Here is a 20,722-nt window from a genome sequence, read left to right on the forward strand (position 1 = left end):
CCTGTCACGAATTTCGTGAACGTATGGAAAGGCTAGAAAGAAATTTTGAGGTGTCTCCTGTAATTTTCAAAAACGTGGAGCCAGTTTTTTTTTAATATTTATTTTATTTATTATTATTTTTGGTCGCGTTGGGTCTTCGTTGCTGCGCGCGGGCCTTCCCTAGTTGCAGGGAGCAGGGGCTACTCTTCGTTGTGGTGTGCAGGCTTCTCATTGCGGTGGCTTCTCTTGTTGTGGAGCACGGGCTCTAGGTGCGCGGGCTTCAGTAGTTGTGGCACGAGGGCTCAGTAGTTGTGGCTCGCGGGCTCTAGAGAGAAGGCTCAGTAGTTGTGGCGCACGGGCTTAGTTGCTCCACGGCATGTGGGATCTTCCCGGATCAGGACTTGAACCCGTGTCCGCTGCATTGGCAGGCGAATTCTTAACCACTGCGCCACCAGCGAAGCCCAGTTGAGCCAGTTTTTAAAGATATTTTTCCAAATCCATATGAAGATCCCCCACAGTTACCAGGAAGCAGCGGAGGATTCCTTACAGTGTTAAGGAGCTTTTAAATTTCTCTTTTATTTATTTATTTTTTGGCCGCCCCTCGGGGCATGTGGGATCTTAGTTCCCCAACCAGGGATGGAACCCCGTGCTCCCTGCAGTGGAAGTGCGGAGTCTTAACCACTGGACTGTCAGGGAAGTCCCAGAATTTTTAAATATTTGTTCCTTGGGTTTTTCAGATGAAGTAAGGAGAAACTTCATCATTTTATAGCTCACTTTTCAAAATAGTCAAATGTCTTTTTCCTTCTGGGCAGTGTAATATGAGGGTGAATAATCTATTTTTGGTAAGTGTGCTTTGAGATGTTTGCGTTCCCAATTTAATATTGCGTAGGGGTTGGGTTCCGTGGCATCTAGGCCAGAGGATGATGCGCCAGCCTGTCTCTGACCCAGTGTGGTAACTCTACATCCAGGTGCCACTGCCATTCTGGGTTGTCCAGACCCTTCTCACGTCCTTCCTCTCCTTGAACGGAAGTAGATTTGTACTTGAACCCCTGCACTACCCCCGCTCCTTGCTTTCCAACCTTAAGCCCTCTTAGCCTGGTGTCACAACCTAGTAAAAGAGATACTTGCTCCTTTCTAAAACTACTATCGTTTTGTTTTCTAAACCATTAATTATATATGATTATTTTATGTCATACATTTCTCAAAATAGGAAGCTGCTTCCCAAGCTAGTAGAGTAAAATACAAAAAAGAGTCATGAGAAACTAAATTTCCTGTTAGTGAGGTAGCACCATGATAATAGGTGAAATACTCTTTTTGAGATCATTATAAGATTGGTCATTCTCAATTTCTAATTGATTCCCTAAGAATAGTTGAAACCTTTCCCAAAATCTCATTAATATCACCTCATGCCTTATAATTATACTATATATTAGTGAAACAACTGCTTATTACTTCCCCCTCTGTTCTCAGCATCATTGGTGCATTGTAAGTTTCGCATTAGGGTTTGATCACTGGGCCCCTTAAGGATGTTTTCCAGGGCTAGGGGTGCAGCTTTCCAAAGAATCAGGCTGTTCAATATTCACTTTTTCTAGTATGTTTCCAGAATCTAGAAGGATGTGGATAAGCCATTCTTAATTAATTTTGAGAAAATGTTATCAAATGTATGTTTATTAAACTGTAAACCTTATTTTTTTAATGCAAAATATTTAACTTATGTCTAACCCTGGCTAATTTGAATTAGTCTAAGATTTGGCTATGAATTAGTAATTATGATAGTTAGGAATTTTATTTTTAAATTTTAAGAAGAAAAGTGATTTTGGTCACATTTTACTTTTCTGAAAATTACATCCTCATTTTTTGTGTAGTATCTACACATGTTATAAGCCAAATAACATCAAGACTATCTTGAATCCTTGTGTGTGTATGTATATATATGTATATATATATGTATATATATATATATATATATATATATATATATATATATATATATATATATATATATTTGGCCACGCCTCACGGCTTGCAGGATCTTAGTTCTCCGACTAGGGATTGAACCCCGGGTCCGTGGCAGTGAAAGGTACCAAGTCCTAACCACTGGACTGCCAGGGAATGCTCAAATCCTTGTATATATTTTTATGTAGCTGTAACTATTGTCTTATTTTCATCGTCGTTATTAATGTACAGAATGTAAATGAGCATTTGTACATTGCCTTTACAAGAAACTCTGGACATGTTTTTTTAATCAGTTTTTAAGACTGGATCTCAATGTACATAAAATGGTTAATAAAATATTGGAGTTTTTGAGATTATTGAAAAAAAAAGAAGATACCGTAAGCAAAATAAAACTGTGACAATCTCAGAGAAAATATTTACAATTTACATCACAGACAAAATGTTTATCTTCTTAATATATAAAAGACTAAAAGCCCAATGTTTTAAAATGTGCAAAAGAAATGGACAGTTCACAGGGAAACAAATATGAGTCGTCCTTAACTATATGAAAAGATGCTCAAGTTCACGCATAATAAGAGCAATTCTAATTAAAACTACTCTGAAGTGGCATTTTCACCTATGAAGTTGGCAAAAATTCCTAAGCTGGGAAACACACTCTCATGCCTTGCTGGTGGGCATGCAAAATGATACAACCTGCATGGGGAGAAATTTGATGATAGCTAACTAACTAAACAACATATGCGTTTACTCTCATACCTAGCAATGCCACTTCCAGGAATATACCCTGCAGACCCATCTCCACAGAAAGAGCAAACCCTCACCTTGGGGTCAAGCTTGATAACCTTTGAAGAACATAAAGGAGGACATATCTCTGTAACAAGTGGGGCTATTTTTAAGTTTCTATTTTGAAGATTTTTAAACCTGTATAAGTTACAAGACTAGTATCCATATACTCTTTGTCTAGATTCACTGCTCATTAATTTTTGCTTAATTTGCTTTTATCTCTCTCCACATATATGTGATGATGATGATGATGGTGGTGGTGGTGGTGTTGATGAATGGACCACTTGAAGGTGAATTGAGGGGACTTCCCTGGTGGTCTAGTAGTTAAGACTCCGTGCTTCCACTGCAGGGGGCATGGGTTCGATCCCTGGTCAGGGAACTAAGATCCTGCATACCTCACGGTGTGGCCAAAGAAAAAAAAAAAGAATGTGAACAGAGACATCATGACACAGGTAATTCCTAAGAACAAAGACATTATCCTCATAACAACAATGCAGTGATTGAATTTAGGAAATTTATCATTGACATATACTATTTTTTTTTTAAAGATAGCATTCCTTCTTTTTTTTTTTTTTTGTAATTTTATTTATTTAATTAATTTATTTATTTATGGCTGTGTTGGGTCTTCGTTTCTGTGCGAGGGCTTTCTCTAGTTGCGGCAAGCGGGGGCCACTCTTCATCGCGGTGCGCGGGCCTCTCACTGTCGCGGCCTCTCTTGTTGCGGAGCACAGGCTCCAGACGCGCAGGCTCAGCAATTGTGGCTCACGGGCTTAGTTGCTCCGCGGCACGTGGGATCTTCCCAGACCAGGGCTCGAACCCGTGTCCCCTGCATTGGCAGGCAGATTCTCAACCACTGCGCCACCAGGGAAGCCCGACATATACTATCTTTAATACACAGTCCATATTCAAAATTTTCCAGTTATCACAATAATGTCTTTTTAGACATTTTTCCTGAGTTCCAATCCAGGGTCATACATTGCGTTTAACTGTCATGTTTCTTTAACCCTCTTTATTTTTATTTATTTATTTATTTTTAATTTATTTATTTATTCATTTATTTAACTTTTGGCTGCATTGGGTCTTTGCTGCTGCACGCGCGTTTTCTCTAGTTGCTGAGAGCGGGGGCTACTCTTTGTTGCGGTGCACAGGCTTCTCATTGCGGTGGCTTCTCTTGTTGAGGAGCACGGGCTCTAGGCACTCAGGCTTCAGTAGTTGTGTCTCGCGGGCTCTAGAGCGCAGGCTCAGTAGTTGTGGCGCACTGGCTGAGTTGCTCCGCGGCATGTGGGATCTTCGCGGACCAGGGCTCGAACCCGTGTCCCCTGCATTGGCAGGTGGATTCTTAACCACTGAGCCACCAGGGAAGCCCTGCCAACACTGGTTATTATCTGTCTTTTTTATTGTTGCCATCCTAATGGGTTGAAGTGGTATCTCATTGTGGTTTTGATTTGCATTCTCCTTATGACTAATGATCTTGAGTATCTTTTCATGGGCTTATTGGACACCTGTAATTGGACACTTGAGAAGTGTCTACTCAGATCCTTTGCCCATTTTAAAATTGGGTTGTCTTTTTAGTATTGAATTGAAAGAGTTAATTGTATATTCTAGATACAAGTCCCTTATCAGATCTATGATTTGCAAATATTTTCTTTCATTCTGTGAGTTGTCTTTTCACTTTCAGTTTTAAAGAAGTCTAACTTATCTATTTTTCCTTTTGTTCACCTTGCTTTTAAAAGGTTGTTACCACTGGTATAGACTTCTAGGTTAACAATTTGTTTTCTTTCAGTGCTTTAAACATGTCATTCTCTTGTCTTTTGGCATCTGTTATGGGTGGAATTGAGTCCCCCCAAAAAAGATATGTGGACATCCTAATCCCTAGAATGCAACCTTATTTGGAAATAGTGTGTTGCCAATGTAATTAGTTAAGGTGAGGTCATAATGGAATAAGGTGGACCTCTAATCCAGTATGACTGGTGTCCTTGTAAGAAGATGGCCATGCAAAGACAGAGACACGGAGAGTGCTGTGTGAAAAGGAAGGCAGAGATGGGAGTTATGCAGCTGCAAGCCAAGGAGTGTCCAGGGCTGTCAGAAGCTAGAAAGGAAGGATTCCCCTAGAGGGCAGGATGCTGCTGACACTTTGATTTTGGACTTCTAGCCTTCAGAATGATGAGACAATACATTCTTGTTTTAAACCACCTAATTTGTGGTACTTGTGGCAACCCTAGAAAACTAATACAGCTACATAGTTTCTATTGAATAGTCAGACACACTCAGAAATGGATGTCTTTAAAAAATTTATTGAAGTATAGTTGATTAACAATGTTGTGTTAGTTACTGCTGTACAGCAAAGTGATTCAGTTTTATATGTATATATTCTTTTTTGTATGATTTTCCATTATGGTTTATCACAGGATATTGAATATAGTTCCCTGTGCTTTACAGTAGGACCTTGTAGTTTATTCATTCTATATATAATAGTTTGCATCTGGTAATCCCAAACTCCCAATCCATCCCTTCCCCCACCCCTTGGCAACCACAAGTCTGTTCTCTATGTCTGTGAGTCTGTTTCTGTTCTGTAGATAAGTTCATTTGTGTCATATTTTAGATTCCACATATAAGTGATATATGGCATTTGTCTTTCTCTTTCTGACTTACTTTACCTAGTATGATAATCTCTAGGTCCATCCATGTTGCTGCAAATGGCAAACTTTCATTCTTTTTACGGCTGAGTAGTATTCCATTTTATATGTATATAATACCACATCTTTATCCATTCATCTATTGATGGCCACTTAGGTTGCTTCCGTATCTTGGCAATTGTAAATAATGCTACTGTGAACATTGGGGTGCATGTATCTTTTCAAATTAGTGCTTTTAGTTTTTTTTTTTTTTGGATATATATCCAGGAGTAGAATTGCTGGGTCATATGGTAGTTCTATTTTTAGTTTTTTGAGGCAACTGCATACTGTTTTCCACAGTGGCTGCATCAATTTACATTCCCACCAGCAGTGTATGAGGGTTCCCTTCAAAAAAGCTTCTTTAAAAATTGCTTCTGGATTCATGTTCTCTCTTGCCTCCTTATGCTACTCCAATTATACCCATAACAGATCATTTAACAGTGACCCACATATCTCACGCACCTCCTTTGTTTTTTACTTCCGTTCTTTTGTCTTGGAGCTTCATTATGAATAATTCCTGTTGACCTGTCTTCAAGTTTACTGTTCTTTCCTTCTGTTAGCAGTAGTCTGCTGTTAAATCCATCAAATGAGTTCTTTTAAAATTAACATTATAGAAGTGTAATACACGTATGATAAAAATGCTCACACTACCCTTGTAGGGTTCACTGAGTTCTGAAAAATATCTACACTTCCATGATCACCATACAAATCAAGGTATAGAGTGTTTTTATTATCCTCTTTCCAGCCAATCTCCCTTAACTCCTCCAGGCAATCAAAACTCTGATTCAGGTTATGATTGATAAGCTTTGCCTATACTAGAATTTCATATAAATGAAATAACATCACCTGTACACTTTTAGGGCTGGCTTCTTTCTTTCAGCATAATGGTTTTGGATTCACCCATGATGTTGCATGGATGTGTCATATTCCTTTTTATTAATGAGTGGTATTCCTTTGTATGAATATACCGCAGTTTGTTTCTATTCACCTATTAATGAACATTTGAGTTATTTCCAGTTTTTTGATTTTATGAACAAAGCTTCTATGAACATTTGTGTAAAGTCTTTTTAAAGATATATATTTATATTCTTTTGGATAAATACCCAGGAGAATTCTGAATCATAGGGTAAATGTATATTCAACTTGACAAGAAACTGCCAATCTGTTTTTCAAAGTGCGGGTACTATTTTAGACTCCCTTCAATACTATGTGAGGGTTCTGTGAGTTCAATACTATGAGAGTTGTAGCTGCTCCATATTTTTCCAGTGTTTGGTATTGTCAGTCTTTTAAAATTTTAGCCTTTCTAGAAGATGTGTAGTGATATCTCTTTGTGGCATTAATTTGAATTTCCCTGGTAATTGTAGATGTTGAATATCTTTATATGTTTTTTGGCCATTAATATATCTTATTTGGGGACGTATTCAAGTCTTTTGTCCATTTTAAAGTTGGATTTTAAAAAATCTTTTCATTATTAAGTTGTAAAGATACTTTATATATTCTGAATTCAACTACTTTGGTAGAAACCATAATTACACATATTTTCTCCCAGGTTTTGGCTTACAGTTTCATTTTCTTAACTTTGTCTTTTGAAGGACAGAAGTTTTCAATTTTGATGAAGTCCCATTTATCTTTTTTTTTCCTTTTATGGTTAGTGCTTTTAGTGTCTTGTCTAAAAAACCTTTGCTTCCGCCAAGTTTGTGAAGATTTTCTCCATTTTTTTCTAGAAGTTTTATAGTTTTAGCATTTATATTTAGGTCTGTGATTCATTTGAGGTAATTTTTGTGTGCATTGTGAGTTAGCTTCAGTTTTGTTCATGCAAATGTCCAGTTGTTTCAGCACCGTTTATTGAAAAGACTATCTTTCCCTCCCCTTGAATTACACTACATATTTATAGAAAATCAACTTTGGGTTTATTTTTGCACTCTCTATTCTGTTTGTATGATATATATCCTTACACCAGTACCACACTGTCTTGATTACTGTAGCTTAAAAAAACATTTTATTGAAGTATAGTTGATTTACAATGTTATAAATATATATTCTTGGGCTTACCTGATGGCGCAGTGGTAAAGAATCCGCCTGCCAATGCAGGGGACCCGGGTTCGAGCCCTGGTCTGGGAAGATCCCACATGCCGCGAAGGAACTAAGCCCGTGTGCCACAACTACTGAGCCCTCGTGCTGCAACTGCTGAAGCCCACGCGCCTAGAGCCTGTGCTCCGCAGCAAGAGAAGCCACCGCAATGAGAAGCCCACGCACCGCAACAAAGAGTAGCCCCCGTTTGCCTCAACTAGAGAAAGCCCACGCACGGCAACGAAGACCCAACGCAACCAAAAATAAATAAATAAAATTTTTTAAAAAAGTCATGCCCAAAACTGAAGAAAATGTTTGCAACACATATATTTAATGAAAAACTTGTCTCCAGAATGTATGAAGAACTCAATAATTAATTAAAAGACAAAACACCACAACAAAAAATAGGCAAAAGCCTTGGACACTTAACAAAAGAAGATATATGAATAGCCAGTAGGCTCATGAAAAGGTGTTCAATATTTTTAAACATTATGAAAATTCAAATTAAAACCACAATGAAATGCCACTACACACCTACTAGAATAGTTAAAATTTTAAAAGACTCTCAGTATCAAGTGTTGGCAAGGACAAAGAATAATACCTGCCTGGTACTACACAGGAAATAGCCCAAACGTTCATCCACAATAGAATGGATAAATAAATTCTGACAAGTTACTGCCATGAAATCCCATAGAGTAATGAGAATGAGCAAAGTACTACTTTGCACAACAACGAGGTTGAATCTCTCAAATACAGTGCTGAGTGAGAGAAGATAGAAGCCAGAGTCGCTGGAATGTATGATTCCAACGATATAAAGTTCATAAACTGGCAAAAGTAATCAATGGTGTTGGAACCAGGATAGTGGTTACCTTTGGGGGGCAGAAGTGGTTGGGAAAGGGTTTAAGGGGGAAAGGTCTATGCCTTGACCCGTTTTGATTACATAGATTCACTCTGGATATTCATTGAGCTTTGCACTAATGATCAGTGTGCCTTTCCGTAAAATCCAAAGAGAATAGTTTTATGAATCAGAAAGTGGTAGCCTTTCTTCCTCCAATCCTATTCCCCAGACGTAGCTATGGACACAAATTGGGTAGTGTCTGTATCCAGTTATAAATATATTTACTGAGCTGTCTCCACTGTCCCTCACTTTGCATTTTTCACATAACAGTGTATCTTGGAGGATGTGCCATATCAGAACTGTAAAGAGCTGCCTCCAGTCTTTTATTAGTTGCGTTGTGTTCCATTGGGGGCGATACCTACCAGACCCAGTATAACCAGTCGCCTGTTGACTGTTTTCCATATTAGCCACTTTGAGCAGTGTAGCAGTGTCCATTTTGCACCTGTGTGAGTATTGCAAAGGGATGCATTCCTAGAAGTGGGGTTTCTGAGTTCAAGGATTTGAGCATTTTAAATTTCCATTTGAAAACCGCTCCATGTATAACAGAGTGCTTTAGGCGAGACTGTAAGAAAATGTGGGAGATCTATTGATACCATTTTCCGCCTCAGGGCCTCTGGGATATTGTGAACTGCAAGATGATATCTGTGTTCCAGGTGAAGGTTGAATTTCAGAGCAGATGCTTCTTCCTCCAGGAAGCCCTCCCTGATTTCCAGACAGGGTCAGAGAATTCTTGGGCTTCCCCAACTGCCTGAGCTCCCCACCTCTAGCCCTGACCACTCTGGATGATAGATGTGTCTCCCCACCCCCACCCCCCAACTGTCAGTTCCGTAAGCACAGGGCCAAAGCTGTTGAGGTCACCACAGTGTCCCCAGCACCACCCTGCACAAGGTTGGGCACAGAGGATGAACTCAGATGGATGAATGGATGGAATTTATAGGACTAAAGAGAATGGAGACTCAGAGCAGACAGGACTCAGCTCCCAGGGGCTCAGAGAGGGGCGTAGAGACTTGAGGGTTGGGAGGGGGCTTCCAGAAGGGGACAGGGTCTCAAGGAGAGAGAGACTCAGAGAGGGGTGGCATCTCAGGGATAGGCATGGGGACTCAGAGAGGTGACTGGGGTTTAGAGAGAGGAGTTAAAGCTGGCGACCACGGATGCTCCGATAGGGGGTGCAAGTTACAGAACGCCTGGGAGCTGAGGCTCCAAGGCAGGGTGCGGGGTCGGTAAGTTCCCTCCTCTGTCCTCCTCCTTTTGCAGACAGCGAGACCCAGGCTTGTCTCCTCAAGCTTGACACCTGCTCAGATCTGGAGGGCTGGGGAGGGGCCCAGGGGCTTTGCTGGGTCAGCACTGGACACCGTTGATCTCTCCCCTACACCTCAGGGGCCTCTTCCACACTGTTCATCAGAAAGGCACTGGGCTGAAAAGGAGGGTCCCCACCCTCTCTGGGCAGGGATGGAGGGGAGGGGGCGGGAAGCCCCAGGGCAGTGTGGATCCTGACCCCTGGTGCCTCTCCTTTCCCAGAATTTCCTGCCCAGGTGACTTTTTGGTCCTGGCTGCAATGTCACGTTTAGATGGAGTTGAATTATCCTGATCCCAGTTGACTCAAGCGCAGTCTGAGGAGAGGGCATGGCCACCTGGAGGCTCCCTGCCTCCCTTTCTCTCATCTGGACCGTGGCCGTGGACAGCCCCCTCCCCATCTGGCTTCATCTTTCTCCCCAGTGGTGGGGCTGCTCAGCCACTTCCTGGTTGTGTGACCAGGGTGACCGTCAGAGCCTTGGGGACCTCATCAGTGCACCAGGAAAAGTAATGCCATCCACCTCACAAGGGTTGACAGGGATAGGACCCGGCAGTGAGGCACAGGGTACAGTGAGTTAGGTGCATGCTTGTCCTGGCACACAGCGGGGCTGGCAGACAGTGGCCAAGAGCTCTTGGAGTCTATCTGATTGGGGTTCAAATTCCGGCCACTGCCTCTAACATACTGTCCTAACCTTCTGAGCCTACTTCCTGCCTGACAGGAACAGTCCCTTCTCCCAGGGCCAGGGGGATGGTGCCATGAGATGTTCTGCATTTAAGATACACTCAGGGAACCCCTTGCACAGAACAGGTACCCAATAAACAGTTGCCACCCTGCCCCAATCCCACAGCCAGAAATCAGCTCCGTCTGAATCCAAACAGTTAGTGTTTTACAAGCGCTCTCTCTGGGTTAGGATCTGAGCCAAACGCCTCACACAGCCTCCTCGCTGAGCGCTCCCAGCCCGCTCGCTTGGCAGTGGGGCTGTTGTCAGAGCCTGGGGTGAGCAGGAGGGGTCCTGCCCCTGGCACTCGTTGGATGGTGACTTTAGCTGCACTCCTGCCCCCATCTGGGCCTCTGTTTCCAAATCTGCAAGTTTGTGGAGTGAATCCTCGGGAGCATGGCACTTGGCACGCAGTAGGTGCTAAATTAATGCAACTGTTAGGAATCTTTCCCCCATTTTACAAAACTGGAAACTGAGGGAGCTCCCTGGTGGCCTAGTGGTTAGGATTCCAGGCTTTCACTGCCGTGGCCTTGGTTCAGTCCCTGCTCGGGGAACTGAGATCCCGCAAGCCGTGCAGCGAGGCCAAAAAAAAAGAAGAAAAAAAAGTGGAAACTGAGGCTCAGGGTAAGGTCAGAGCTTCTCAGGGGACCAAGAAAATGTTTGTAATCTAGAAAAAAAGTGGAGCACAATGTTCATAACCAAAAAGTAAAAAAAGCCTAAATGTCCGTCCGCTGATACACGGGGAAATAAAATGTGGTGTTTCCATACAGTGGAATGTTACCTGACAATAAAAAGAAATGACATACTGACACATGCTACAACATGATGAACCTTGAAAATATTATGCGAAGTGAAAGAAGACAGACCCAAAAGATCACTTATTTATTCACAATAGCCAAGATACAGAAACAACCCAAATGTCCAGCAGCAGATGAATGGATAAAGAAAATGTTGTATAGCCCATAGAGCAGAATATAATTCAGCCTTTACAAAGAAGGAAATCCTTCCCTTTGTGACAATATGATTGAACCTGGAAGCCATTACGTGAAGTGAAATGAGCCTGTCACAAAAGGACAAATTCTGCGTGATTCCACTCACGTGAGGTATTCAAAATACTCAGACTCTGGGGGTGGGGGAGGGATGGATTGGGAGTTTGGGGTTAGCAGATACAAACTACTATATAAAACGGGTAAACAACAAGGTCCTCCCGTGTAGCACAGGGAACTCTAGTCAATATCCTGTGATCAACCATAATGGAAAAGAATACGAAAAAGAACGTCTACATATGTTTTGCTGTGCAGCAGAAACGAACACAACATTGTAAATCAACTATATACTTCAATAAAAAAATAATAAAAAATTAAAATACTCAGATTCGTCAAAGTAGAGAACAGATGGGATGGGGGGAAGCGGGAGGGGGAGTTGTTTAATGAGCGTAAAGTTAAAGTTCAAAGATCTGCTGTTCAACATTGTGCCAGTAGTTAACGCTCCTGTGTTGTGCACTTAGAAATGTGTTAAGAGGGTAGATCTCACGTTGTGCTCTTAACACAGACACACACAAGACCACATATTCTATGATCCCATTTATACGAAATGTCCAGAACAGGCAAATCTACGGAGAGAAAAAGTAGGCCAGTGGTTACCAGGGCCTGAGAGGGATAGAGGGGTTGGGTTGATGGTTAAGGGGTGCAGGGTTTCTTTGCGGGGGGTGATGAAAATTTTCTAAAATTGACTGCAGGGGTGATTGAACCGAATTGTGCACTTTAAAAGGATGAATTGTCTGCTGTGTAAATTATATTTCAATACAGCCGTTTTTAAGCGGGGCACCAAAATCTGAAAAGAATCCGGCCAAACCAAGGTGAATACATCTTTAATTAAATACGTACAAAATGTTCATTCCTCAACTCCTCTCTTGTATATCAGTGACATTGAAAGTGTCATTTTAGGATGTCAAGTGAGGTGCATATATCCTCTGGGCATCTCACCTTGTCTTGGGCAAAGAGAGGTTAAGCAGTTCCTCAGGGAGGGACAGGAACCACAGCCCAGAGAGGGTCAGCTTCCTATCCGGAGTCACACAGCCCTGGGGCTCCAAGAGTCCCGAGCCCCCACCTTCAAACGTGAGTTCAAATGTGCGTGAGGTTCTAACCCCAGCTTCCACGCTGACCCCTGGCTGCCGCCCCCTTCCGACTTCGCAGGAAAAAAAAAAAAAAAGCCATGCCAGGAAGCATCCATCACAGGCTGTCCAACTGGGCCGGAGGGGCAGGGTCAGCAAGGAGGCGACCTCAAGGCCTCCGTGGGGACCAGGATCCGGCAGGGCTGCGGGTGAGAGGCTGGAATTTTTCCCACCCTGACATTTTCCTGCGTCAGCCCAGGAGGGCGCCCTGGGTGCCGCCAGCCCTGCCCCCAACCTCCTTCCTCTCTTGATACAGTTTCCCGGCTACGGATGGGGGAGGGGGGGGCTTGCCGAGGTGGAAGCACTAGGCCCAGGAAAGAAGGCACTTTGGGGTTGAGAAAACGAGGGACGCTGGCTCAGAGAGGCCAAGGGCCCGCTGTGGAGTCACACAGCCTCGGAGACTTGGCGTAAACAGGGCGGCCCGGCTGCTCCTGCACTGCAGGGCCCGCCTCAGCCTCCACTGCCCTGCCCGAGAGTTGGACCCTAGCCCGGCCTTGGGCGTGTGAGAAGCCCTTGGCCCTGGGCCCTGCCCCGGGTCCTTCCTCCCCCCCACACACTGGGGACTCAGCCCTTCCTTGTGTTAAATAGAAACCTCTTTATTCTAAGTATCGTACGTTCCTTAATACATTGGATTGAGGCCAGACCTTGAGGTGAGGGGAAAGGGGGGGGCCTGGGATATTTCTGTAGAGCCTTCCAAAACACCAGCCACCACTCACTGGGCTGGGGAGGTGGTGCTGGGAACGGGCTTCATGGCCTTGGGAAAGTCCTTGCTCCTTCTGGCCGGTTTCTCTTCTGTACAGGGAGTTTGGGGGTAGGTGAGGAGACCTCTAAGGAGCTTTCCAGCCCAGGGGTCTGTGGCCCCAGACAGGGAGGCGGGAGGATGGTCTGTCAGCAGCAGAGATGGGGGGCACTGAGGCGGAGCCGGGAGAGTCTCAGTGTTGGGCCCGGGGCCGTGATGGAGACGGAGATGGAGGCCGAGGCCAGGGCAGGCAGGCCAGCCGGGAGAGGGAGAGGCGGCCCAGGAAGAGAGGGAGGCTGAGGCAGAAAGGCGGCCGGGGCACAGGGATGTCTGCAAAGAAGGCATGGTCCCGGGGGGGCGACAAGGTTCCCCCCTCAGAGAGTTCCAAGTCCCGGGCCACTGCCAGGATCTCGTGGCGGGTGACTGTGTGGTGCAGGCCACGGATGTCCAGGAGGGCTGCCACGTGCTTCCGCCTGGGGGTAGAGGAGGGGACAGGTGCACGGGGTCCTCCAGGTACACTCCCAGCCCACCTGTGGGCCCCACCCGGCCGTCTGTTCCAGAACCTGCCTTAGCTCTGGAGCCCCTTCGCTCCCTCTGGATTCCTCCTCCATACCAGTCCCCCCCAGATCCCGCCCTCCCACCAGCACCCCTAGATCCCCCCCTTCATACCAGCCCCCCTCCAGAGCTTCCCTTCCAAACATTTCCAAATCCTCCTACTCACAATGGATTCCAGAACTGTCACCTCCCAACCCAGCACAAGAATATTCCTTTTTGCCCCATCTCAGCTCCTGATTAAAATAACCTTCCATCTTCACCCCCAACTTAGACAGCTCCTGAATTTCCATTCTGGTACCCCTGCACCTGTTTAAGCTCTGGACTCTATAGCAACCCTTAACTTCATCTTCACTTTCATCTCAAACAGCCCCACAGCATCACTCAAATCCAGCCCGGAAGTGCTCACCCACATCCCTATCCTAACCCTCACCTCCCCCAACGCCAGGTCTGGAGTCTTCACCACTGCTGTTCCAGAACCCTCATCCAAATTCGGCCTTGGAACACTCACTTCACCTCTAACCCATTCCTGGAATTGTTCTCAACTATAATTCTCCTCCAGAACTTAAAATTCACCTTGGGGACCCTCACTCCAACCAGAAGCTTTGTGCTCAAAACTGACTCTGTTCCACAACCCTCGCCCCTAAATCCAACACAGTGGAACCTTGCCTTCACCCCAATCTCAGCTCCAGATCCGGGATCCAGAACTCAACTCCAGAACCACCATCATATTTCAACTCAAGATCCTGAACCCAACATTCATTTCCAGAACTTTCATTTCAAACAGAGTTCTGGGGTCTTCACCACCCCCTTCAACCCAGCTCAGTCTCTTCACCCTCCCGCATCCCAAGTTTTGAATCCCCACAGCTCCAAAACACTCATCAAAAATGGGGCTCAGGAACCTTCCAGCTCAACAGAGGTGCAAAACACAGCCCCCAAACTCAGCTTTGGAACCCCTCCTCCCAGCCCAGCTTGAGACCTTTCAAACTCAGCTGCATATCCAAGTTCAGAGTCAAGTTCAGAAACCCCAATCCAGCAGGAGTGCCAGGACCCTGGCCCCCATGCGACTCCAGGGCTCTGTGCTTTCCCAAGGACATAAGCCCCACACCTCAGAAGCAGAACCGTCCATCCTGAATCAGTTCCAGAATCCTCACCTTCAGCCCCATGTCCTCAACCTCAACCCAGCTGATGCCTTACTCCTGGGTCCTGGGGGGTCGTCTCTCTGGATACAGAATGTCTGTCTGCCCCACTAGCAGCGCAGGACTGCCACCACCTTATGCAAGTGGCAGTGTTGTGTGGTGGTCAGGTGTACCAGCTGTAGAGCCTGCTGCTTGGGCTCAAGTCCCAACTTCGCCGCTGGCTAGCTGTGACATTGGGCTCAGCTACTTAATTTCCGCCTGCCTCGGATGGTGCTAAGCACTCAGAACAGTGCTGCCTTTGACGTGCAAAGATTTTCTCAAATAGCTTATATTCTAAAATAACTCTTACTTGCTGCAGCCTTGCAGCCAAAAAATAAAAAATAAAATGCTCAAATACTGCCTACAGAAAATAATAATAATAATAAATAAATAAATAAATAAAATAACTTACTTACAGAGTGGGTATGTAAGATGCTTTCTTAGGTCTGACATAAGAACTCAATAAGCAAGAATTGGTATTGTTACTGCTGTCACCACGGATGATGATTAATCAGCCCCCAATAATCCTATGAAAAGAGTATTATTGTCCCCATAGATCAGAAGAGGAAACGGGGGCTCAGAGAGGATCACAGAGAAAGGAAACGGTCCATCAGGATCTGAACGGCGCCTGCCACTGTCCCAGTGCGTGTGCGCCCGTGTGCCCGTGCGTGTCCCCGTGTCCCCCGCGGCTCCCCAGCTGGGCCGGCCCTTCCTGCCGCCGGGCGGCCCCGCGCCCCCCTGCCCTGGGCTTCCTGTGACTGCTTGTTTGTTTGCGAGCCCTGGTGGCGGCGGCGGCGGCAGCGACGGCGGCGGCGGCAGGAGAAGGAGGGAAATCGTATTAATAATGCCCTGGTTCCAGCAGGAAACGGCCGTCAGACACGCTCGCCGCCTCCCTCCCTCGCCCAAGGGGCAGGAAACGCAGGGACGGATGCCAAGGCTCGCCGGGAGACCTCGGCCTGGCGGCAGCGCGGGCAAAAAGGAACCAAGGCGGCGTGGGGGCGGGGATCTCACCTGATGTCTGGGTAGTCCCGCACCAGCATCCCCACCTCCATCTGGATGCTGGGCGTGTCTTCCAGATGCAGAACTTCGGCCAAACGGGGCACCACGGCGTCCAGCCACGAGGCCTGGGATTCCTGCAGGGGAAGACCCCGGGCTCACACTCAACACCCACCCCCTCGAAACCCACAGCTTCCCAAGGCCTCGCCTCGCCTGGCAGTTTTCTCGTCCGTAAAACCGGGCAGAGGGCAGACTGCAGTCAGAGGTTATCTGGAACCTTTGGAAATTTGAAGAAAAATCCATAATATAACCTACTCCCAGTTTTGCAGATAATTTGGGGCTCGGGGACACCCCTCAAAACCTATTCTAAATTTGCAAAATGTTACCATTGGGGGAAACTGCATAAGGTATGCCAGCGATCTCTCTGCATTCTTTCGTATAACTGCATGTGACTCTACAATTATCTCCCCCAAAATTAAAAAGAAAATTCCAAGGACTCTAGGTTAGAAACTCCTGGAATAGCGGCTGAGTGAGACCCTTCCCGTCCAGCTCATTACAACTGGGTACAAATAAGATTTGCTGATTTTTAAATGCTTGGATTTGGGAACGCTAAGGTTCCGAGTTTCTCTTGCATTTAGCGACTGTCTGTGCTCATAATAATAGCTAATGTTTAGGTCCTAAGTCCTTTTAATGGGATTTATCTAATCCCCACAACAAGGCATAGGGACCATTTTTCTCTTCATTTGCGCCCAGAGCGCTCTCTCTTTCAGTTAGAAAGCCAATTTTTACCCTCAGAGGGCGAAGATCAGAGTGTTACTATTGGCTGCAAATTGGGTGAGGGTCTTATCCTAAGCCCCCGCCCCCGGCTATCGAGTCTGGGGATTCCGGAAGCCAGGGTTTTCCGTAGTTTCGGAGCCCCCCGCCCCCGGGCCGCACTGACCAGCCGTCGGAACAGCCTCTGCAGCTGCGCCGCGTCCTCCCGGAGCCTGCCGGCCACGCGGCTGCGGGTCCGCGCGGAGCCGCAGCGCAGGCGCCCGCGGAACAGGGGCCGCACGTACTCGACCAGCGCCCGCCGGTGCAGCTCGGCCACCAGCTCCTGGGGACCCGGGAAGACGCGAGGGGGTGTGAGCCGCCGGTGACCCCCCCCCCTCCCCGCTTCCCACCCGCCCGCTCCTGCTCCGGACACCCAACGGGAATTCCTGCCCACCCCCAGCCGCCGTCGGCCCTCCCGGCTCCCAGTGGGTGACCCCTGTCCTGCCCCCCCCCAAATCAGCTCGCGGACCCTCCCCCACCGGCCCCCAAAGGGTGCCCCATCCCAGCCCTCTCCGCTTTCTCCGGAGCTCCACCATCCAGAGGCCGCAATCCCGCCAGCACCCCGCGCTACACCCCGGTATCCGCGGGCACCCTCCGCGCAGACCCCAGGTAGAGCGCCACCTATCTCGCCCTGAGAGAGCTTCTCCCCACCTAGGAGGGGTCTCTCCCCTCTGAGCGCTCTAGCTCCGCTCTCCCACTCTCCCCCCACCGGCGCCGGGTTCCACCCTGCGTCCCTCCCCCGCACAAGCAGACGCACCTGGTAAGGCTCATCTTGCATCCTGCGCAGTGCCAGGGCCTTAGCGCCCAGCGTGCCCACGATGCCATCCAGGGCCTCCGAGCTGCTCAGCCACTTCCTGCGCATCAGCTTGCTGAAGTGCGGCTGGGTGGGACAGAGTGGGCAGAGGGTCACAGTTCGCCTCCCTTCCGCCCTCTTTCTTCACAGATCAATTCAACATTTGTTCCCAAAACGCTGCTCCGAGCTGAACCAGGGCTGCGCAGTGCTGGGGACACAGCAGTGCGGAGACAGTCCAGCCCTGCCCTCCTGGGGCTCTCCTCCAGAAGAGGAGACAGACCCGTTCCCCAGACAGTGACCACTCAGAGTGGCCACGGCTGGAAAGAGGGAGCCCAGGGGTTTAGGAAGCCCAGCCTGAGTCAGCATAGAGAGTCAAGGAGGGCTTCCCGGAGGAGGGGGCACCAGAGCTGAGGCCAGGAAGATGGTCACTGTTAGCCAAGTGAGCGGTGGGAGAGGGAGTGGCTCAATCCCAGGGGAAAGCCAGTGTGAAGAAGGTTCAGATTTCAGATGGGCTTGCGGGTCAGAGGACCAGAAAGAAGGTCAGTGTGGCTGGCAAGACCATCTATATAACTCACGGGCCCAATGCAAAAATGAAAATGGGAGACCGTTTGTTCAAAAAGTATTAAGAACTTCAAGACAGAGAGAGCAGAGCTTTAAACCAAGCTAGGACCCGTCTAATCAGGGGGATGGTGGGGGGTGCTGTATGACTGCCCAGTGAAGAGATGGGGCTGGTCAGGTGAACCTAGGAGAGCACACAGGCCTCCTGGGCTTGGGAGGAGCCCCAGATTTCTCTAGAGGGCACTGGGGATCCATGGCAGGTTCTAAGCAGAAGAGGGAGAGGGTCAGCTTTGTGCTTCACTGAGATGGCTGGGAGGGGGCAAGACTGAGGCAGAAATGGGGGGTCTGGAAGGAGGGGAAGGGGTGAGAAGGGATGAGGAGGGGGAAGGAGAACGCAGGTGGCAGATTCATAGGATGTAGTAAGTGGCCACCAGTGGGGGGAGGGGAGGGAGGCAGCTGGATCCTGGAGGTGGGATGGGCAGTGGGTCTGTCCCTCAGATGGAGGCTGGGAGGAGCGAGGGGGAGATGCTGCCGTCGGATGGACACTGGGAGCACGAGGTGCCCGGACACCTCTGGGGTTGGTGTCCATGGGGGTCTGAAGCAGGTTCCTATCCCACTCAGCCCAGCACTCCCTTCCTGCTTTCTCATCCCATAGTAGACCAGTTTTCTGAACCTCCAAAAATGAGGCCTGTGGGCTTTTGTTGGAAAGCAGGTGTGAATCAAATGAGCTGCCGCTCTTGGTACAGCACTCAGCTCAGGACGTGTTGCTGTTGCTGTAAACTCTGTACATTTATGAAGTTCCCTAAGGGCCAATACCCGAGGGCCAGGACCCAAGCTAAGTACTTTATGGCCACAAGCCCATTGCTTCCTCACAGCCATCTGAGAAGCCTGGAATTCCTGGGCCCATTTTCCAGATGAGCAAACATAGACCCCCCAAAAGGAAAGCCATTTGCCTAAGTCCCCCTACCTGGAAGCAGTACAGCCAGGTCTGGAACAAAGACTGTACCCCCTTCCCCCCAACACTCGCTTACTTTCATTCCCATGCTTGTCCATTTAGTCATTCAACAAACACTCTCTGAACCCTTCCTGTGGCCCAGCCCTGGGTGGATCACTGGGGATACATTAGAGAACGCTTGGGGACACAGCACAAAAGGAGATAAACAAAACTCCAAGCGCTTGATAATTATAAGCACTTGGGGGCCTCTGAATTCTGATCTGATATTTGATGATATTAAGGAATGATTGTTCCATTTGTTAGGTAGGAAAATGGCATTGCGTTTACATTTGTTTAAAAAGGCTGGGTTCCTTATCTTTTGGAGATACAGGCTAAAGTGTTGATGGATGATGACAGGATGCCAAAGATGTGCTTGAAAAGAATCCTGTGGGCAGGAGAGGTGGGGCGAGAGGTGGAGTTGATACTTGCTGGAGCCAGTCCACAAGAGGTCATTCTGTCATTCTGCCTACTTTTGTGTATGTTTGAAATTTTCCATAATAGAAAAGTTATTTTAGAAACATTCCAACAAATCCTTGCCCTTGAGAAGCTGACATTCCAATGGGAGGAGACAGATTGGAAAAAAAAAAAAAAAAAAGCAAAGGATATAGCCTGGCAGGTGGTGATAAGTGCTTTGGAGACAAATAGAGTGGCGGGGCGGGGGGGTGGGCATGTGGGAATCTCAGGGGCTTCTATTTTAAATAGGGCAGTCGGGGCTTCCCTGGTGGTGCAGTGGTTGAGAGTCTGCCTGCCAATGCAGGGGACACAGGTTCGAGCCCTGGTCTGGGAAGATCCCACATGCCGCGGAGCAACTAGGCCCGTGAGCCACAACTACTGAGCCTGCGCGTCTGGAGCCTGTGCTCCGCAACAAGAGAGGCCGCGATAGTGAAAGGCCCGCGCACCGCGATGAAGAGTGGCCCCCACTCGCCGCAACTACAGAAAGCCCTCGCACAGAAACGAAGACCCAACACAGCCATAAATAAATAAATAAATAAATAGGGCAGTCAGGGGAGGTCCTTCTGAGAAGGTGACATTTGAGTCAAAACTTGAAAGAGGTGAGAGAGGGAGCTTTGTGGCTATTGAGGGAAGAGTAGTCCAAGCAGAGGGAACAGGTGCAAAGGTACTGAGGTTGGCATGTGTCTGACACCTTAAGGAGCAGCAAGGGGCAAGGAGGGAAGTGGGAGGAGATGAGGTCAGAGAGGGAAAGGGCAGACCATGTGGGCCTTGGGGGCCACAGGGAGGACTTTGGCTTTTGCCCTAAGTGAGCTGGGAGCCATGGACGGTTCTAAGCAGAGGTGGGACACAACCCGACGAACAATGTGGATTGAGCATGAATTACAGCCAGGGACATGCACACCTCTCAGTTCCATTCCCGGGTACTCCCACCAGCTCCTCACCCCGCTCTCACCCACCTCTGAACCTAGTCCCCTCTGGGCATGTGCAGGACCCCGGGGATGAGTGAATGAGGCCCTAGGGTCTAGGAGAGGCTGGGCAGGGATTTGGAGGACCTCAGTGAGGAGGGGCTACACCCAGTCCCCTAGGCCCCTTCGTGCTGA

General features: G+C 47.5%; 1 protein-coding gene across 6 annotated transcripts in view; it reads right to left on the reverse strand.

Moving 5' to 3' along the window:
• Positions 1 to 20,722, reverse strand: part of EXOC3L2 (exocyst complex component 3 like 2) — an 83,502-nt gene that overhangs the window by 50,427 nt on the left and 12,353 nt on the right. For 2 of the 6 annotated variants that reach the window (XM_082367848.1, XM_082367849.1), the window contains exons 9-12: positions 17,582 to 17,704; positions 16,952 to 17,107; positions 16,027 to 16,148; positions 1,984 to 13,758 (exon numbers count right to left, since the gene is read on the reverse strand). In XM_082367848.1, coding sequence (XP_082223974.1) covers positions 13,479 to 13,758; positions 16,027 to 16,148; positions 16,952 to 17,107; positions 17,582 to 17,704 — 681 coding nt within the window. In that variant the 3' untranslated portion in view covers positions 1,984 to 13,478. Of the gene's footprint in view, positions 1 to 1,983; positions 13,759 to 15,431; positions 16,149 to 16,951; positions 17,108 to 17,581; positions 17,705 to 20,722 lie in introns of those variants that run through there. The other 4 variants (XR_014237597.1, XM_082367850.1, XM_082367851.1 and 1 more) reach the window with 3 other exon arrangements.

Source organism: Balaenoptera borealis, assembly GCF_965194805.1.
Source record: "Balaenoptera borealis genome assembly, chromosome: 19".
In the NCBI taxonomy this organism is placed as follows: domain Eukaryota; kingdom Metazoa; phylum Chordata; class Mammalia; order Artiodactyla; family Balaenopteridae; genus Balaenoptera; species Balaenoptera borealis.